At 33.9% G+C, this 18,577-nt stretch overlaps 1 protein-coding gene across 4 annotated transcripts in view; it reads right to left on the bottom strand.

Annotated features, from left to right (window-relative positions):
• LOC117183066 (potassium voltage-gated channel protein Shab) overlaps positions 1–18,577 on the bottom strand; it is a 164,409-nt gene that overhangs the window by 47,819 nt on the left and 98,013 nt on the right. For all 4 annotated transcript variants that reach the window (XR_004468342.1, XM_033376223.1, XM_033376232.1 and 1 more), the window contains one exon: positions 3,432–3,917. Coding sequence is in view for 3 of the 4 variants with exons in the window: in XM_033376223.1 (XP_033232114.1) it covers positions 3,432–3,917 (486 nt within the window). In the remaining variant the exon portion in view is untranslated. The remainder of the gene's footprint in view (positions 1–3,431; positions 3,918–18,577) is intronic.

The following is an 18,577-nucleotide window of genomic DNA, read 5'->3' as shown; positions in this document are numbered from 1 at the left end:
ATCAGCATTTGGCCCGTATTTTCACCTCATATTTGAAGTCGGAAGAGCCGATTCCAGAGTGGTTGGTGGAAGGGCGCACAATACTCCTGCCCAAAATAGGCAGCTTATCTGACCCGAAGAACTACAGGCCAATAACTTGTCTGAATACGCTTTATAAGATATTCACAGCTATCCTAAATGATAGGATTGTTCGGGCAATTGAACCTGTGTGGCAAGAAATGTATGAACAACGAGGCTCAAAGAAAGGCGTAGCCGGATGTCGGGAGAACCTGCTAATCGATAGATGTGTCTGCAAAGATGCAGCATTCTACCAGCGTGACCTATCGATGGCCTGGATTGATTATCAGAAAGCTTTCGATTCGAAATCCCATAGACTTATCATCTGTCTTTTGGAAATCTTAAAGGTTCATCCGCAAATAGGTGGGTGCATTGAGAGATTGATGCCGCTTTGGAAAACCAAATTTACTATCTCATCTGGCAAAAAATCGTGTGACAACTAACAAGGTCACGTTTCAGAGAGGTGTCTTTCAGGGCGACACCATGAGCCCATTCCTCTTTTGCCTTACAGTATTGCCACTATCTCTACCACTGCGTCATTCCGACGAGTACTTGTGCGGCAAACCTGCAGATCAAAAGTACAAGGTCACTCATGTATTTTACATGGACGATCTTAAGATCTATGTTAAAAACGGAGAGCAACTGCATCTAGCTCTGGGGATTTTTGAACGATATACTAAGGAAATTGGAATGGAATTTGGGTTTGACAAATGCGCCAAGGTTTATTTGAAGCGGGGAAAACTTAATGGCATCCCTGAAGATCCTGAGCTCGTTGATAGAAGCGCCATACGACACCTTTGCTCTGGAGAGACTTATACTTAACGTCTCATCCGACAGATTTGGTCTTCCGAACTGTCGGCGAGGAACAAAGTATCTACAACGAACATGCTTGCCGTCCCGGTACTACTCTATTTATTTGGAGTAGTTTTATGGACGAAGAACGAGCTCAGATCTCTTGATATCAGGACAAGAAAGGTTATGCACATGAACAAAAGCTTGCATCTTAAGTCGTTCGTTCCGCGACTGTACATCTCACGCCGTCAAGGGGGTCGCGGAATATTGAATCTTGAATGTCTTCACAACAGGATTATTCTGGGAACAGCACATAGAGTTGCAAATGGAAGAAACCCTCTTCTTAAAATGGTCAGGAATCACGAAGAAGTGGGCAAAGGAGCATTTCTGTGCAAAGTAGCGGAGGAGGGTGCTGACGCACTCGGACTTGACTTCAGTATTAGGGGTGAGAAAAATGCATCAAATCTTATCCATCTCGAGTACTCACTCCTGAAAGCCCGGATTAAAAAAGCACAAGAGAAAAACTTTCATGAACAGCTCCTCGATAAGAGGATGCACGGTATCTTCCACAGAAACGTGAAGGATCAGTCAATGTCTTGTGAGCTAACGTTTGCTTTCCTTAAATCGCCCGGATTGAAGTCTGATACAGAGGGTTTCATTTTTGCATGCCAAGACTAATGCCTAAAAAGCGTCCCTGCGTGTCAACAATATGCTAGAACACTTGCGGGAAAAATGCAAAAGGCGGTTGTCCTTGGGTCGCTCCATGTTCTTAGGGTGCACGAGGCTTTTGCTGGATCGTCGTATTGATTCCTTTACAGACTGTAACCTCTTATCTCACGGTTGTGAGACGTGGTTGTGGCTGAAATTTTACTGCGGAATTTATTCGTATTTAACTCATGAATTAAACATGATTGAAATATGGGTTGATATTGGTTTCGGACTGGTTCATATTGAGGGCGCGAATTGAAAACAAATGAATAGTGAATTCAGATTGGTTTCGGTTTGACTCGGATTAAACTTGATGTTAGTTTATGGATTGAATAGTATTGAAATTTGCTCGGGATGAGTGCCGAATTCACTTCCATTGTACGTCAGATTGAGCATTAAAACTTTGTTTGGCCTTGGTGTTTGATTTAATCGTATTGCGCTTCATGGACTTGAGAATCATTCGAATTGGGCGCAAGGATTGAAAATAGATTGGGTTTGAATTTTGTCGGGTTGAACTTGGTGTTCATGTGCGAATTGAGAAGAGTTAAAAAGTCTGCCTGTGTAACCCTTGCAATTATCTGGATTGATTCCGATTGTATCAAATGCAGTTTTGTGAATGATCGAAATAGGTAGTTGAGATTGGCTTGAAATAAAACCTTATTTGAATCTTAGGTCAGGACTTTTTCTTAATGTTTGATTAAAATCTAGCATTACATTAGGATTCTCACACAGTACCTAATAATGTCCAATAAGTAAAATTGTAGTAATATAATATAATAATATATAATACAATGACATAATAATATAATATATTTTTGCAACACTGTATGGCAGCTTTACAGTTTACGCACCAAAAAATAAGCACAAAAGAGACGATTCTTAAAGAAGTCAGAGTGTGTGGTAACTATAACATTCCCACACGGAATTTCCTGCGGGAATGTTAATCATCAAGCATACTTTGAGGAAAAGTGTTTTTTGCTGTTTTCCATGCAAGGAAATCAAGGAAACCGCTAATTTCTAATTAGTGGCAAGAATGATCAAAACCAATATGAGGCCACCGGACGCGTGATCCAACAGTAAAGACTGCCTGATTGGTCGAGTTTCACTAGAGTTGTCGCACCTAATCAGGAGTCACCGGGCGCAACGAATAACAACTATCATCATATCGTCAGCTGATGAGTTGAACGTTTAGGTGAGTTCGCCTATGTCATGGATTATTGATTAAATCAAAAAGCCAAAAACAAAGAAGAAGAAGGTTAGTTTCCCTTGTACGAAATTTTGTCATGCTTCTGAAGAAAATTAAAAACAATGTTCCCGAATAATTCTGACAATAACTCCGAAGATTCCGAATTTGTAGCTGCAGGCATTCTACAGGAGGTTGCAGATTCCAGTTTGGACACGCTACCACTGTCTCACAATATTTCTTATGACACAAACTTCCTTTTACATGGGTTACAAACCGCACTTGTATCATAATTTACTATTATAGAGCCACGGTGACTTAACTTGTTAGATGCTCGGACTTCTCATGAGAGGTCCGGGGTTCGATCTCTGTGCCGTTACTTCTGGAAACTTTTCTATGTACCTTTACCGAGGTTATGGTGGTTTAGGACCCACCTTAAGCTGTAGCTCCCCCCCCCCCCATCATGCACTTGGCTGAAACTCAGTCCATGAATAATGGGGTAAAAACCAGGCTTCGCCCAATATATTATTTTTTAGAATCCATTAAAAATCCAACTCTAACAAAAAAATGCCTTCGACATATTGCACAGTAACCACATTAAGCCGGAGACATACATTTTTAAAAATATATTTGTAGTAAATTTAAAGTTTTTGGATGCATTTATCCAGTTTGAAAATTCAGTTATACACACCTGTTGAGTGCGTGTCTTCCTGTGCTTTGGAACTGCCTCATTTATGTTGACTTTACTACCTTTGTTCGACGAATTAATTTCCTTGAGCGATTCCATACTTGGAGATACATCCAGAGTGAAATGTCCTACTTCCCCAGATGCAGACTTCTTTACCCGCATACCACTGCATTTCTCCGTACCCTCAAGTGGATTTACATACAAATTACTGTCCGCCTCCTCAGTGAGGTCGTTTTGAGAATAAAATGGATGCGTCTGACAGCTAGCGTAAGTATCTGAACTGTCCACGCTGCCTCGTTCGTTGTAATTATTTTTACTACTGTACACATTCGGCTGTACGATTTGTACAGGGGACGTTTGTAATTCACCGAAGCCAGTGTTTTCCAGGCTACTTCCTCGTATAGATCTCAATTCTTGACAAATAGGAGTCTTGAAGTCACTCGTTGCAAGAGGCATGATATCTTCTGCATCTCGGTGTTCTTTATATTCCTACAAAAATAGTATAAAATTTTTAATTCAATATCTCTATTTTCACTTATAATTAATTTATCAAAATATTGATTTTTTCTTTACTAATCTTCTATTGGTCTATTCTAATCTTGCATCTACCTTAGCATACTATTAACATACCATATTCAAGTGTTTCATATCACTATAACTAAGAAATATAAAAAGCTTTTTTGAAAATATTATAAAGCAAGAACAATAATTAGTTGTTTTTAATTTTTATAATCTTCTCTACCTTTTAAATACATAAAATAAATAAGTATTATCACAACTTATTATATAAAAAAGATTAATATATCAGAATGGTAAAGAAAACTTTCTATATCTAAAACTCAACCCATTTGATAAAATACAATTGATGAAATTCAATTGTGACAAAAATGTGATGTCATACACTACTACATGCCCTTAAAAAATCTGATACTATTTTTAACCAGTAGAGTGATGCCGGAAATACAATATTTAAAAGATTGAATAAGCTTTGACGGTGCAAAAATTAGGGCGAATTTTTTCAGTGACAGGACAGTCAAAACATCAATATTTCAATAGTCAAACGTAAAATTAGTAATTTCCGTCTATGCTTGAAAACACTTGTTTTGGTTTGAGGTTTGTATCCAAAAAATTTGAAAACAGTGTTATTCAGAAGAGATCCTCAAGGTAGAGTTGTGTCAAGTCCGCAGAGATTTTTTTGACCCAAGCAAGTCGGAACCCAAAGACTTCAAACACGCGCGATTTCTCAAATCCGAGTCCTCAACCTGTTCCTTTTTTATTAGAGGACAAATTGAAATTAAATACGAGAAAATGGTAAATTATCAAATATATCATAACTGCATTTAAACAGAGTTTATACATAAATTTAACGTAATTGAACGCATTTTAATATTGAAACTCAGTTTGGGTTCCGACTTACTTTGTATGTTCAGTAGCGAAAAAGTAACTTCTTGACTTATAGTTAGATTAGAACAACGTGAGAATGATTTTTAGTTCAGTCGGCATTGGAAATTATATTCTAAATGATTGATGGACATTTGCCCCCCCCCCCACACACGTGTCAGTGGCGTAGCCCGCATTTGTTAAAGGGACTGATTGGAAGGGCTACGTTACTACTTAAAGGTGGAAAAGTAAGGATTATGTAATATGAAAAATTTATAAATGTCATAATTATCATCCTTGCGGGAAAAATTGTGTTAAAATCATGAAAATTCTATATTATCACCTACATCCATTAAACTACATTAACTTATTTTCAATTATTAATTAATTGAGACCATATTAGAGCTATTCGGTTCTGCATAAAAGCACTGTTTCCTAGGGAACAAGAATCGATGGAATGGAAATAATTTAAAACGTTGAATTTAAAAATTCTGATCCAGGCGAATTTTAACCGAAGTACAACAACGTGAATTTTCGGAACAGGACTAACAACGTGGGATTTGTGTGGGGTTCCACACATACGTTTTTGTTCTTGGGTTAATCATTTCAATCGGCCATCATATAACTACTACCAAATCGAGCAAACCTTGTTAAATTATTTTTCCGTTTTTTTTTGTTTTTTTTTTATCGGACCATTTAGTAGCTGAGTTGTCTAAAATATGAGAAACTCAGGCGGTTAATATAGTTCCGATGGTTCTGATAAGAAAAAATAAAAATAATTCTTTGCACAATTGAATAGCCGGAAGAAAGTGAGACGATGGTTCGGAACCCACCTTAAACTGTAGGTCCCCCTTCCACCACCAAGTAAGTGTGTGGGGGTTATGTAAAGGAATAAAGAAGAAGGTGCAAGAAAAATGTAAACCCTTAGGGGACACATTAGAAGCTTCCATTCCAATACATTCCAATTGAATAGCCGGAATCGGTGTTCCCATATTGTGAACAACTGAAATTATTAAATTTATGAGATTGACTAAGAATTTCACAAACCGATAGACCGAAATTCACTTGAATCGACATTTCTTAATTCTCTGATTCAAATATTTCCATTTTCTATTAGGAAAATGTATTGTTAAAATTTTAATTCAAAATTTTACTTTATCTAATAATAATACATATTTTTTATGGAACAAGGATCGAATTGTTAAGAACGGCAAAATAACCGACCGCTAGAGAACGAAATAGGGTCTATGACTTAATTTCTCTGCTTAATATTTGACATTACATTTTTTAAACCAACATAAACTTTTAAAAAATCGTGCAAAAAATTGCACACGAAGGCTTTAAGGAGTATGCTCTTTGAAAAAACTGTCTTTTAAAAACAAATACTTAAGAAAATTAATTTGAGCAAAAAAAAAAAATTACACAAAAATGTTTAAATAAGAAAAATATATTTTCAAATAACATTGTAAAACGGCTAATTAGAGACAGATGTATGGCAATTGAAAAAGGAGGGAGAAAAAGACAAAGAGACATCCAAATCACCTCTCTATCAGTTCTTTATTGTTTATCCATCTTTTTTGTTCTACACGGATCCAACCTGTTTCGTGGCCTTTTAGGCGTCCTCTTCAGGGAAATTTTAATAGGAAATATTTATATGTTATGCTAATATTAATTTAAATGCAACCAAGTTTTTAGCTTGTACCAGAATGCTCTTTTCCATGAATCTGTGGTCTTTTTTTCAAATTTAGGATGTAAAAACTTGTCTCAATCTCAGTATGCATTTTGTCATTGAACAAGAAATTCGTGTTTTAAAATTAGTGGATATATTAAGAAGAAGAAAAATGTTCAATTTTGTTCGATTCTGCTATTTCTTTGTATAATTTTGGTTATGTTTTTGTTGGCTTAAAAAATGTACTAATGGAGCAATAGTTGCTGAATTCGCTATACGGTTATTTTAGTGCCTACTTTTAGATATTGTTCCACAAGAAAATGTTTAGAATTGTAAGGAAACTGAATAGTTTTCTGTTTTCGTATATAAATTATTTAATTACACCCTATACGGGGAAACTTCTTTGTCAAAATACGTGCTAATTTTATTTAATGTGTACCATAAATTACCTACTGCTTATATTTTTCTATAATCTGGAATTAATGTGAAATGTCCGTTTAGCCGTGCAATGTCAAAACGCTAATTTTTACCGCGGTTTCATTAGGTAAAGATTTCCTACACAAATATTTCCAGTCTCAAGCTTAATATTGTTGCGGTTGGCTACGCCATTGCACTCGTGAATAATGCATAGAAGCAATAATTCCATCTAGGAGAGTCTAAATGAAAAGGGGCTATCTCAAGTGATAAACTCTCTAAACATTATAATCACATATAAATTGCACTAGGAACTCCAGTGCCCCAAGTTTTATAGCAACTTTTCATCTGGTCTCTCCGAGAAGAAAATCCTTCATCGAACGTCAGCATGTGTATCGACAGCGCATATAGATATCATCATGTAATAAATCGAATTAAAATTTTGTTGAAAAACAAATTAAAACTGCATTTTTAAGAATGTTAGTAAATTAACGTTTTCTCAAAAGTGAAAATTTGTGACCAAAAATGTTTATGAAATAATTAATTGCAATTTGTCTTTTAAAAGAACGAAATAATTTTATAAACTATATATATACAGCGCCTAAGAACTAAGTTTCACTTAAAAGAGTAGGTTCAAATTTGTTCTTTATACCCTAAGAATTATGTTTTGGGGATGCCTCCTGAGTATTTTTACCGAATATGAAAAAATCGTCAGGCCCCCTTTTAAAACAACTCGTAACTTGCTGCTTTTTAAACATTTTATGTTATTTTTTCAAAATGAACAATCAATGCATACGTAAAAATTTCTCTAATAAAAACGTTTAATTTAGTGCTCAAAAAAATTACCACGTCATTAATATTGATGAATTTTTACGTAAAACTTCTAAAAAGCAAAAGAAGTTAACAAATTTCCGGAAAATTAAAAAAAAAGATGTTCTAGCATCCTACATCATCTATACATCTATACATAGATAGCATCTATACATCCTACATGAAAATTGTAATGAATTCAATTAAAGTAGATTAAATTATTTTTTAAACAAAGACAAAAATTGATTCTAGCTCTTACAGAACATCAGTTATAATCTCTGATAAATAGCAGGCTGCTTTTTGTGGAACATTATTATACATCGAATTGCTTATCTAAAACTTATTTTGTATTTATTGCATCAGCGTTTTTCACCATTTTCTTTTATGCTTGTGCTTATAAAAGAAAATCATCAAACGTCAAGGTTTAAAATCATTCTTTACAGAAAATGTGTAAACAAATTGTCAAAATTTGAATTTTTCTGTCGAATTTTTTTTCATAATCATACAATACTGTTAAAAATTGAGGAACACAGAATTGTTACAAATGTTACATTTACTTGTTTACTCTTATTAACCAATTGCAGAAACAAATTATCTAAATATTAATTTTTCATTCGAATTTTTTTCTTTGCAAGACAGCGCTGTTGAACTCTGAGGGATACAAAATTCTTTAAAATGCTACCTTTCAATTTTTTACTGTAATTGCTATTAACAAATTATATAAACAAATTCTCCAAATATACATTTCTTATTTCAAATTATTTTCTCAATCATATAGTACTGATCAAGATTTAGAGACACTAAATTGTTATAAATGTTACCTTTTAATTGTTTACTGCAATCGTTATGCCCAAAATACATTAGTGAAAGCCCTATATTAGCAATTTCTGTGACAAAAAACTGATTTTTTGATAAACACTCACTGAGAATAGCTGAAGGTTTTAGTTATTTTACTCTTCTCACACCAAAAGCAAAGACACATTTCACTTTTTAAATAGAGATTCAGCTCTGGGATGCAATTTTTGAGTGGTCTTCTTCCTCAGATGATCTTTTCCTAGGTGTATCATGAATGGATCAGAAGTAGCCCACAAATAATGGGCGAGATTCAAATTTGTAGCTGTTTTTGAGCATTTCCGAGTGCGGTACTCTCTGTAAGATTTAATATCCTAATCTAATGCTTCCTGAGCTTCTTCTGAGAGTTTCCCGATGGGCAGTGTGGAAGCTTTTATTATTTTAGCTCCGTGAATTAAAATCATATGTATTGAGGCTGGCATGTAAAACCATGCGTACTGGCTAACTGGAATGTTCCAATTCTTCACCAGATGCTAATGCCTAAAGGATTATCTATAAATTGTCGATGAAATCTTTATTACAACCGTGATTTCGCTGATCTTTTTGACGTTTTGCCGTCATTAGATATACCAGATCCTTATTTTGGAACATCTGCAATTATCCCCAACTTCGCTCTCAGCTCTTTTTGAATTTTGGCCTTTCTTGTTTGGAGTAGTGCCTTATTCATCCCCGTAGCTGCTCATTCTTTAAAAGATAATCTATACGCGATGTGCAAAATATACTCTAAGGATCGAATCCATGCGTGTAGGGTTGACAATCCGAATTAAAAAACACTAACATTTTCTGATTTAGATTTTACCTTCTTAAGATAATTCATCTCTTTCAGACTTGCTTTGCAGACGCAACAAATAGCGGAAGATGAATCACTGCGCGCACTTTTCCATCTATCATTGTACAGACTGCATATAGTTTCATACTGAGATCTGGAGAAATTAGAATCCAACATTTGTGCTAGAGCTTCATCCCTCGTAAATGGTATAGGGTGATTACCAGAACACTCTGACTGCGACTGACCCCGCTGATCATGATCTGAGCGTGTGACATTTGAATTCGATCTCTCTAAAAGGTCTTCAACTGCAATTTGCTTGGAGCTTCCTGAAACATCTGAGATATTGTATTCAACTTCGTTCAAAAATCCATATTGATCCAGAACTTTGTCTACTCTCCTTTTTTTCATTGGAATAGAGCAATCTTCGAACATTCTTACACTTTTTTTAGCATACTACAGACCATCAATAGATGTATGTGGAATTTCAAAATCAGAATTTAACTAACATTCGTTTTGCTTCAAAAATTTTTCGTTTATGTACAAAGCTGACCTCCCTCTTCTTTTGAAATTCGGTATAAACCAACGTGTTAATTTTAAGTTTAAGGATTCAAGGTCTTTTGTACTCATATTGCACTTACTTTTAACAAAATCGGATAATAAGATTTGCGGACCCACTTCCTTATTGTCAATTAGTAGCTTGCACAATACTTCGTTTTTTAAAGCCATGTTCAACATTGCACAAGGAAAACAAACCTAAAGAATAAGCGAGGGGCTAATTACTCTCAAATCAGCGACTATGCAGTGATCTGACTTCTAGCGGACGCTCCTTATGAGCGCTATTTTAACTAACAGCAGTAAACGCAAGCAGTAACTCTATTCTCGTCCTTATACGAGTCCTTATATTCATGATTTCTTATGTTTGAGAAATTATTTGCGTTTGATTTCCTATTAGTATTTTTGTCGAGATTTTCGTGTTTTGTTCCTTACATTAATAATATATCTGTAAACAAACTTGTAAATACATGGAATTTGTTTTGCGGAACACGGGCGAATAATTCTGACTTCCAGCTCGATGAAATAATTATAATTATAATTTCAAATCAATATTTTCGGCGGTCCTTTAATCTAGCACTTCCAGAACAGAATTTCGAAATTTTTCATAGCTCAGAATCTTGGTCTTTTTTGAGATTTTTTTTGTACGCTATATAACATTCTTGGGCTCTTTTACATGTTTCAAGAAATTAGTTTTCTTGTGGAGGTGCTACCTTACGTAAACCTAGCAGTTCCACATTCAAAAATACAAAATAATAAAAATTCAATTACAGCAGAATTTTGGGCTCTTGAAATCCGCAAAAAAAATAAAAAAAAACAACCCTAAAGTCCCAAAAGTAACCCCATTCAAAAAATTTGAATCGAAAATAACCACAATGACTTTTTGGTTCACACATGCTCGCACAGTCGATCTACTGTTGTGCCGCGTGACGTCACTTCGACTCGTTTGTACACGCAAAGGGTCGCTTTATGAGACAGCGCGATACACTATTTTCGTTATTTCGTACGTTATTCAAGTTCGGAACACTATCTTCATTCTCTTCCTTAAATTTGCGTTCGAGTTACGGAAAATACCTTATTTTATTTTCGATTCTTACTCATCTTTCTGAATAACGAGTTACATTAAACCTCGCATTAAACACACATTGATTCCGTATCGTCGTCGTTATTGACAGTGATCTTTTGCATTAATTATAATGATTTGAGAGTGATTTGCCACTGAAGAATATGCATACGTATTAACTTTTCAGAGTATTTTGTTTCACGATGCTTTTTTGTTTTTCCTCGTTTCGCTTTGCTCGGATAGCAAACTTCACAGTGTTTGGCCTTTGATAGTGTTATAACAATTAAAATAAGTATGTACACTAAATTTGTATTGATTGCTAATGATTGGCAACATCCTTCAGCAATTCATAGTGAGCGTTTATCAAAAAATCAGTTTTTTATCACATAAATTGCTAATATTTTGCTTTCATTAATGTATTTTGGGCATAACAATTACAGTACAAAATTAAAAGGTAACATTTATAACAATTGTGTATCACTTGGAATTTAACATCACTGTATTGCAAAGAAAAAATTCGAATAAAAAATTCAAATTTAGAGATATTGTTTATGTAATTTGTTAATAAAAATTACAGTAAAAAATTAAATGTAACATTTGTTAATAACAATTACATTAAGAATTAGAAGGGGCACAAAAAATTGTCGTTCGAAAAATGTACATTTTGACGATATGTTTATGTATTTTGTTTATAACAATTATGAACATTCATTTTTACTACTTTTTTATTATATAGTTCTCTGTGTTAATTTCTTTTGTTTTCAATGTCAAAAAAAATTGGCGCTGATCAAAAAGGACAAATCACATCTTTGTTTATAAAATTTGTTTACAACTAATGTTTTGTTTATTTAGAGTATAGTTTCGTTGTTTGCACTTCAAAAAAAAGTAATAATTTGAAATTTCATATTTTTTCCGCCATATTTGTTAACACAGCAATTTGTTTAAACAAAAAATAAAGAATCACTTAACTTAGTTTATGCGACTGTAGAGGGCAGTTGAAAAAAAAAACAATATTAAGAGGTCGCGCATCACTTTGAATTTTTGCATTGCAAAAGCTGCAATTTCTGTAAGTGAGGAGCACAGCGTGAAAGTAAAATCTGAGCTGTTTTTATCGATATGTCTCTGTAACAGAATTGGTTAGCTTGCCTGTCCAGTTTGACTGAACTCGCGTAAATACCAAAACACTTCCCACGAAAGGGTCGGCTTTGTGATCTCAAGACCCACTGTGGACGTTTATGACCGAGCTGGCGAGTATGATGCCTCGAAAATTAAAAAGCTTAAGTGGTAGACCTTTAAAATTGAAAAAAGTGTACTCAGATTTGTTTTTAAAGTAGCAGGTTTAATTATATTTTTCTTAATTATATATTATAAGCTATAAGTTATATATTATAAGGGCTGCTGTCAGTATTCGAAAACAGTGACAATAGTAATTTTTAGACAACCGTAGTTAATATTTATCATGAACTTGTCATTGCAAAATGCTCTTATATGGATTCAGAGGACCTCAAAAACAACATATTAAAAGTTCAAATTGAAAAGTAGATAACTTGTTGGTTAAAATCTTCATTGAAAAAAGTTGATTTCGCACATGTTAATTGCATAAGAACTACAAAAGACGATTCCGCCACCTTTATATATTATTTACAATTTTGTTTACAAAAATCTACCTTCTACAATCGCGTAAACTACCGCTATTTGCGTTTCGCTCCTAAGAAAACCAACAGTATATTACATAGCAAAGGAGGAGCACAACGTTTTCTCATGGTGAGGGCATTGTTTTCGGAACTTTTCATAGACTCGCGCCTTTGGCCCTCGCCTACCACTCGTTCCACAAATATTGCCCGAGGAATAAAGATAGCTCTCCTACATGGCATGTACTGTATTTTTTTAGTAGAGACGCGCAAAATGGAAAGCGTGTTCTATTGGTGGGGAATTGAACGTAATCTCTCTTTTAAGTCGGTGAATCACGCCCATGCGTAAGGGCACTAAAAAGGAAATGTGGCACTTACCCATTCTTACATTTTATGATACTTACATTTTCGAACATTTTAGATGATTTTTGGGTAACGAAAACAACCGTAAACAAACGAAAAAAAAAAACAGAGCTGTTGAAACTGTCGTTTCACATATCGCCAGGTTCCACCATATTGTATAACTCGCTGTGCAAACGCGCATGCGTCTCTATTTTATTTCTAGTATATAATATTTGATCTAATACTCGAACATCACTGTTCGACTGCAAGGTCCAACATTATATATGCATGCAGGTTCACGCACGCCGCTTGAAAAGAGAGAATTTAGGTTTAATCCGCAAGCAGTAGAACACACTCATTTTGTACGGCTAACACAAAAAATTATTCTTTCCTGGTTACACGAATGAGTATATTACCTTTCAAAAATACCAGTTTTATGTTAGTTTTTTTTAGCAAAAAGGCTAAATCGTGTTATTGGAAAACTGTTTTGTTCACGAATGCCACACGGCAATGTTATAATGGCATGAATGAAAGGGGTTTTAATTCTACATATGATGAAAAAAATGGTTCCTACCTCTAATAAGTCACGAGTGAAAAACCTTGCGAAGTGTAGCTATACTCTATTGACTATTCAGTAACTGAAGCGCAGCGTGCAATGAAATTCCAGCCACTTTTGAACAGTTCTTTACAATATAAGGGGCTTGATTGATTAAAAATGAATAGTTCATCATTTTTTTATAATTAAATAAATATATCTCCATCATCCATCGAATTTGCATTTTTTGACCTTTTTCACTGAAATTTCTGTGGGAGGCTTATTAGTCACAGAGTCTTCGGACGGCTGAATATTTTCTCAGTTAAGGGCACGAGACACACTTAAATACCTATATTACTCACTGCACTTTTTTCGTTGACTGAATTTTCTTTGAACTTAGGAACTTTTTTGCGAATAAAATATCAAACGGAAACTTTGGAAAACGTATCTGAAGACCATAAATTACGTTTGTGCATTTCATTTGAGTAGAAATTTTGTTGAAAATTATTTTCAAATAAATTAAAACTGGAACCATTTCTTTACATATGTTCTTTGTACCTTGAAATTTGTGGAACTTAAGAACTTTTTTTATATTTAAAATATCGGCCTCAAGCTTCGAGAAATGCAGGAGCCGACAGTAAATTACGTTTATGTACTCTTTTTTACAGCTCGCAGCTATTTTAAATATAAGAAAAGTTCTTAGTTTCAAACAATTTCAAGGTTATGTCAAAAATGATTCAAGATAATTTTTTTGAAAATAATTTTTATCGAAATTCCTACTCAAATTGAATACATAAACGTACTTTATGTTCTTCTGATCCATTTTCCAAATTTTCAGCCCGATATTTTACTTAGAAAAAAAGTTCTTAAGTTAAAAAAAAACTCAATGAACTGAAAAAGTGAGGTCGGTAATATATGGATCTGAGTGTGTGAATATTAACCCAGGTCATAGCTACAATGTAACCTTTAATTTCAGTCTAAGGCCATTTAAACTTAACCAAGGTCTGCGAATCTCTGGGTCAAGGACTCTCGTCGCGCGCTGGGCGCGCGGCTCGCAAGTTTAGGCGCACCCAGGGCGCGCGACTGCTGGTTCTCGCGCTTCGTGCTCGATTATGTATTTACCTCGCGCTACGCGCTCGGTCTTTATATTTTTGCACATTCTTGCGCAAACATTTTAAAATTAATACTCAAAACATCTACTACTGTAATTTTGTGATTGTGAATTCTCTTTCGTTAAAAAAGCTAAGCTCGAGAGCTTGAGCGCACCTACGGCACGCGACTGATGGCAATCGCACTCCGCGCTTAGTCTTTGCATTTCTTCCGCATTCGGGCGTAGACCTTTTAAAATCAAAGGTGACCGGATCGATAACTGTAATTTTGTAATTTTGACTCTCTTTTGTTAAAGCTATTTTGGCTTTAACGAACACATTCTCATCACGTATCTCGTGCTTCGTACTCGATTTTGCCCAACATGTCAACTTTTCTACATAATACACAATACTTTTATATCATTTATAATACATTTTTTATGTAACTCTGCCCGGCATTACTTATTAAAAAATTGAAAAATAAAAAGCAAATTGTATTTATCATGATTATTTTTGTATTTGTTTCTTACTTTGCTTTAAATTGTATTCTAAGCTACTCTGAAACATGTATCATTTCAATAAATATATATCATTACAATTCATAATATGCATAGAAATTGAATCATACTAATTCTTATTTCCTTGTTTTCATATTTAAAAAAAATTTTAATATTGTTTTTTACGATTAAATAAAAACTACTGCGCATCTGCATAGAGTCCAATACAGGAACCTATATAGGGTCTTATATAGGAGCCTATATAGGGTCTTATATAGGAGCCTATGTCCTCTTTCGTCTTTTTTGTGCTTTTTCCAAAAAGTTAATATTTTAATTTTTAAATCTTATATGTTACGATTAAAAGAATATGTACTCGTCCTATCGAAAAATGATTAATAATAAATTAATAGATCCTTTTTGGCGAACAACTGTTGTCTGGTAATTTAACTTCATACCTTGTGTTGTTTTTTCAAACAAATTTAATATTTTTATTTAGAATGTTATTTTTTACGACTAAAGCATAAACTACGTGCCCTATCAAAAATTATAGCTCTTTTTTGGATGAAAAAGTTCTGTCTCATTTTTTTTTTGTAGCTTATATCGAATAATGATTCATTATAAATTTGTATTTCTTTCAAGGGCGCGCAATTTGAGCTTTTTTCATTTTTCTCGTATCTTGCATAGTTTGACCAAAAAATAGAATTTTTAGATTTTCATTATTTTTGGTACGATCAAATTTGAAATGTTCAACTTTTCAACCAAATTAAAAAAGTTGTTATCATAGCCCTGTAGGGCTTTCAAAAAGCAAAATTTTTCTTCTGTTTTTTTTTCACATCATGCGTTGTTTGTCTTAAAATGTTAATTTTAGTTTGTTTTTTGGATTTTGAAAATACTCTAACTCCAGTGATTTTTTATTTTTCGAAAAAAGTCATTGGGATAAATTGTTAAGTTTTTTTAATACTATGAATAACCGTACAGAGAATTTTTTAATTTTGAAAAAAGTGGTCTCAAAAATATTTAAAATGTGCCCACTTTTTGAATTCCCATCCAAACTGGCTGGCTAACGAACTTGACCTTTAGTTTAGGACACAAAAAAAGTGTACCAAAGGCCAATCTAATAGATTAATTTTTCAAAAGTTATCTTGTTCACAAACAGACATACAGACATACAGACATACATAAAAGCATACAGACATACAGACAGGTAGACATATTCGTAAAAACCTGTTTTTCGGATTCGCGGGGTCTCAAAACGTGGACATTTGACAAAAACTGGGGGGGAGGGTCAAAATTTTACATAAATAGAATACCTTCTCTGATGAGAATGTAAAAATGTCCTTAAAATGACCTTTGCTCGTTACGAACAAAATTTGAAAACCGTCTATTCTCAGCGGTATGCAGACCTTGGTTAAGTTTAAATGACCTTAGAGTAACGGTTTATTCAAGGTCAACTTTAAAACGTGAATGAAAACCCCCCTTTTTACCTTGGAAATCGATAGAACTGTACATTTTACGCTTGAATATGTATTAGGTCATAGGTCTAATTTCACATTGATTTAGAGGCAAGCAGACCTTGTTTGATTTTAAATGAGCTTAGAGTGACCTTCAAGATTATATTTTAACATAGAATTTCCGACTCTAATGATTGCCGATGTAAAAAAGGGGGTTTATATTTGTTAAAGTTGACCTTGAAAAAACCTTGAAGAAGGACCTTGAACTCCTTGAAAAATATCTTACCTGAGGAAATATTTAGCCGTCTCGAGATTTTTGTGACACCTTGTATATTAAAAATGGGTATTAAGCCATTTTTCATTATTGATGAATTGTTAATAATAATTTCTAGTTTAAATGAATGTTCTTAACATTTCTCGAAATACACCACCGATGGATATTATCAGACCACTAACCGGGTGAACTGGCAAAAAATAGGCTTGACTTAAAAAGGTGATAGACAGATTGTGCCTTTCAAAATATAGATGAAAATATTTTTTCAAAAAGTTAGAAAGCTTATTGAATTATGCGTGAAATGCGTCCTAGGTAAAGAAATTTATTCTTGTGGGTAATGACTGACCATGTGCAGAAGACAAAAATAAAATTCTGATTTTTATGGAAATTTTCAATTCAACTTTAACCAATGGCAGAGCGAGAAAAATTAATTTATTATTTTGTAAAAGTGATCTTTATCATTTTATTTTTAATTTGAGCCATCAAAAATTGAAAAGTGTCCACAGGTTCATGAAATAATAATTCATATGTGCGAGAATGTTGAATTTGAAATACATTACCGCATGGCTCAATAAATTGGTATTTTATTAATTATAATAAGCCTCCCTTATAGAAATTACAATAAAAATTGCATAAAATTAAAATTCAATGGGTGGTGGAAATATATTTATTTAAAAATTTATTTATCTTTTGATTAAAACAGCTAAATATTCATTTTAATGACGTTTAATGAGCCATTAAATGTTGAAAAATTTATTTTATCTCTGCTTAGGGAGAAACAAGTCCCCTTTCATTCTTTTGCTTCAAACTTTGTCGAGTGACATCCATGGAACGAGCTATTTCCCAAAAACACGATTTTCTCATTTTTCGTTAAAAAATAACAATAAAATGGTATATTTTGGAAGGGCATTACTCGTGATCTATCAGAGGTAAAGGGATTTTTCTTTAACTTACGCAGAATTTACTTGCCTTTTATTCGTTCTATTAAAATGTTCCCCATTGGGCACAAAATTTGGCGACGTCTTTACGACATCGTTACGACAACTTTACGACGTTCTATGTGAATGTCATTAAGGTATCTTTACTATATAGTAAATAAGTCATATGATCTGACGATGTCTTTACGAAGTCGCAAAGACACCGAAACGACATGGACATAGGATGTCGTAACGTTGTCGTAAAGATGTCGTAACGTTGTCGTAAAGGCATCGCCAAATTTTTTGCCCACTGGGTCTACACTGTGAAAAAATTATGTCTTATTTTACATCGTACTGCATTGGAAACTAATGGACCCATATAATACTTATTGAATTTACAAGAGTCTGCGTTAATAAACAAGACTCTTGCGTAAGAAAACGAAAGCCACAGAAAAAGACACACTGCGTGTAACTTCACAGCCACGTGAATATCTCGACTTAATTTAAAAACACGCTACTAAACAATGGTATATTTTTGAGATAAAACATTGAATGAAGATAGCAACGCAGCAACTTGGGGAGATATTAGAACCTTATTTTCGACTTTAAACAAACCTTCAAACAAACTTCATTTCATAGGAATATCTTGTAAACACATAGAGGTAGAATAACCGTACACTCAGAAATATATTCCTTTATAAAAGCCGTGAAAACCACCGTGCAAAAAAAGTCGCAATGGCGCCTCCTTTGCCCATCAGTAAATACTCTGTTATTTGTAAATTCAGTTTCATGTATATGCAAAGCTCTACCAGGTGTATACATATGAAACCGGTATTGCCATCTAGCGGCTAGTAGGCACACTTGTAGGCACTGTCGGAACTTACCATTTGTGCTAATTGGCGTAT

The sequence above is a fragment of the Belonocnema kinseyi genome, chromosome 1 (genome assembly GCF_010883055.1).
Source record: "Belonocnema kinseyi isolate 2016_QV_RU_SX_M_011 chromosome 1, B_treatae_v1, whole genome shotgun sequence".
NCBI lineage: Eukaryota > Metazoa > Arthropoda > Insecta > Hymenoptera > Cynipidae > Belonocnema > Belonocnema kinseyi.
This window is presented reverse-complemented; position numbering and strand designations above follow the sequence as displayed.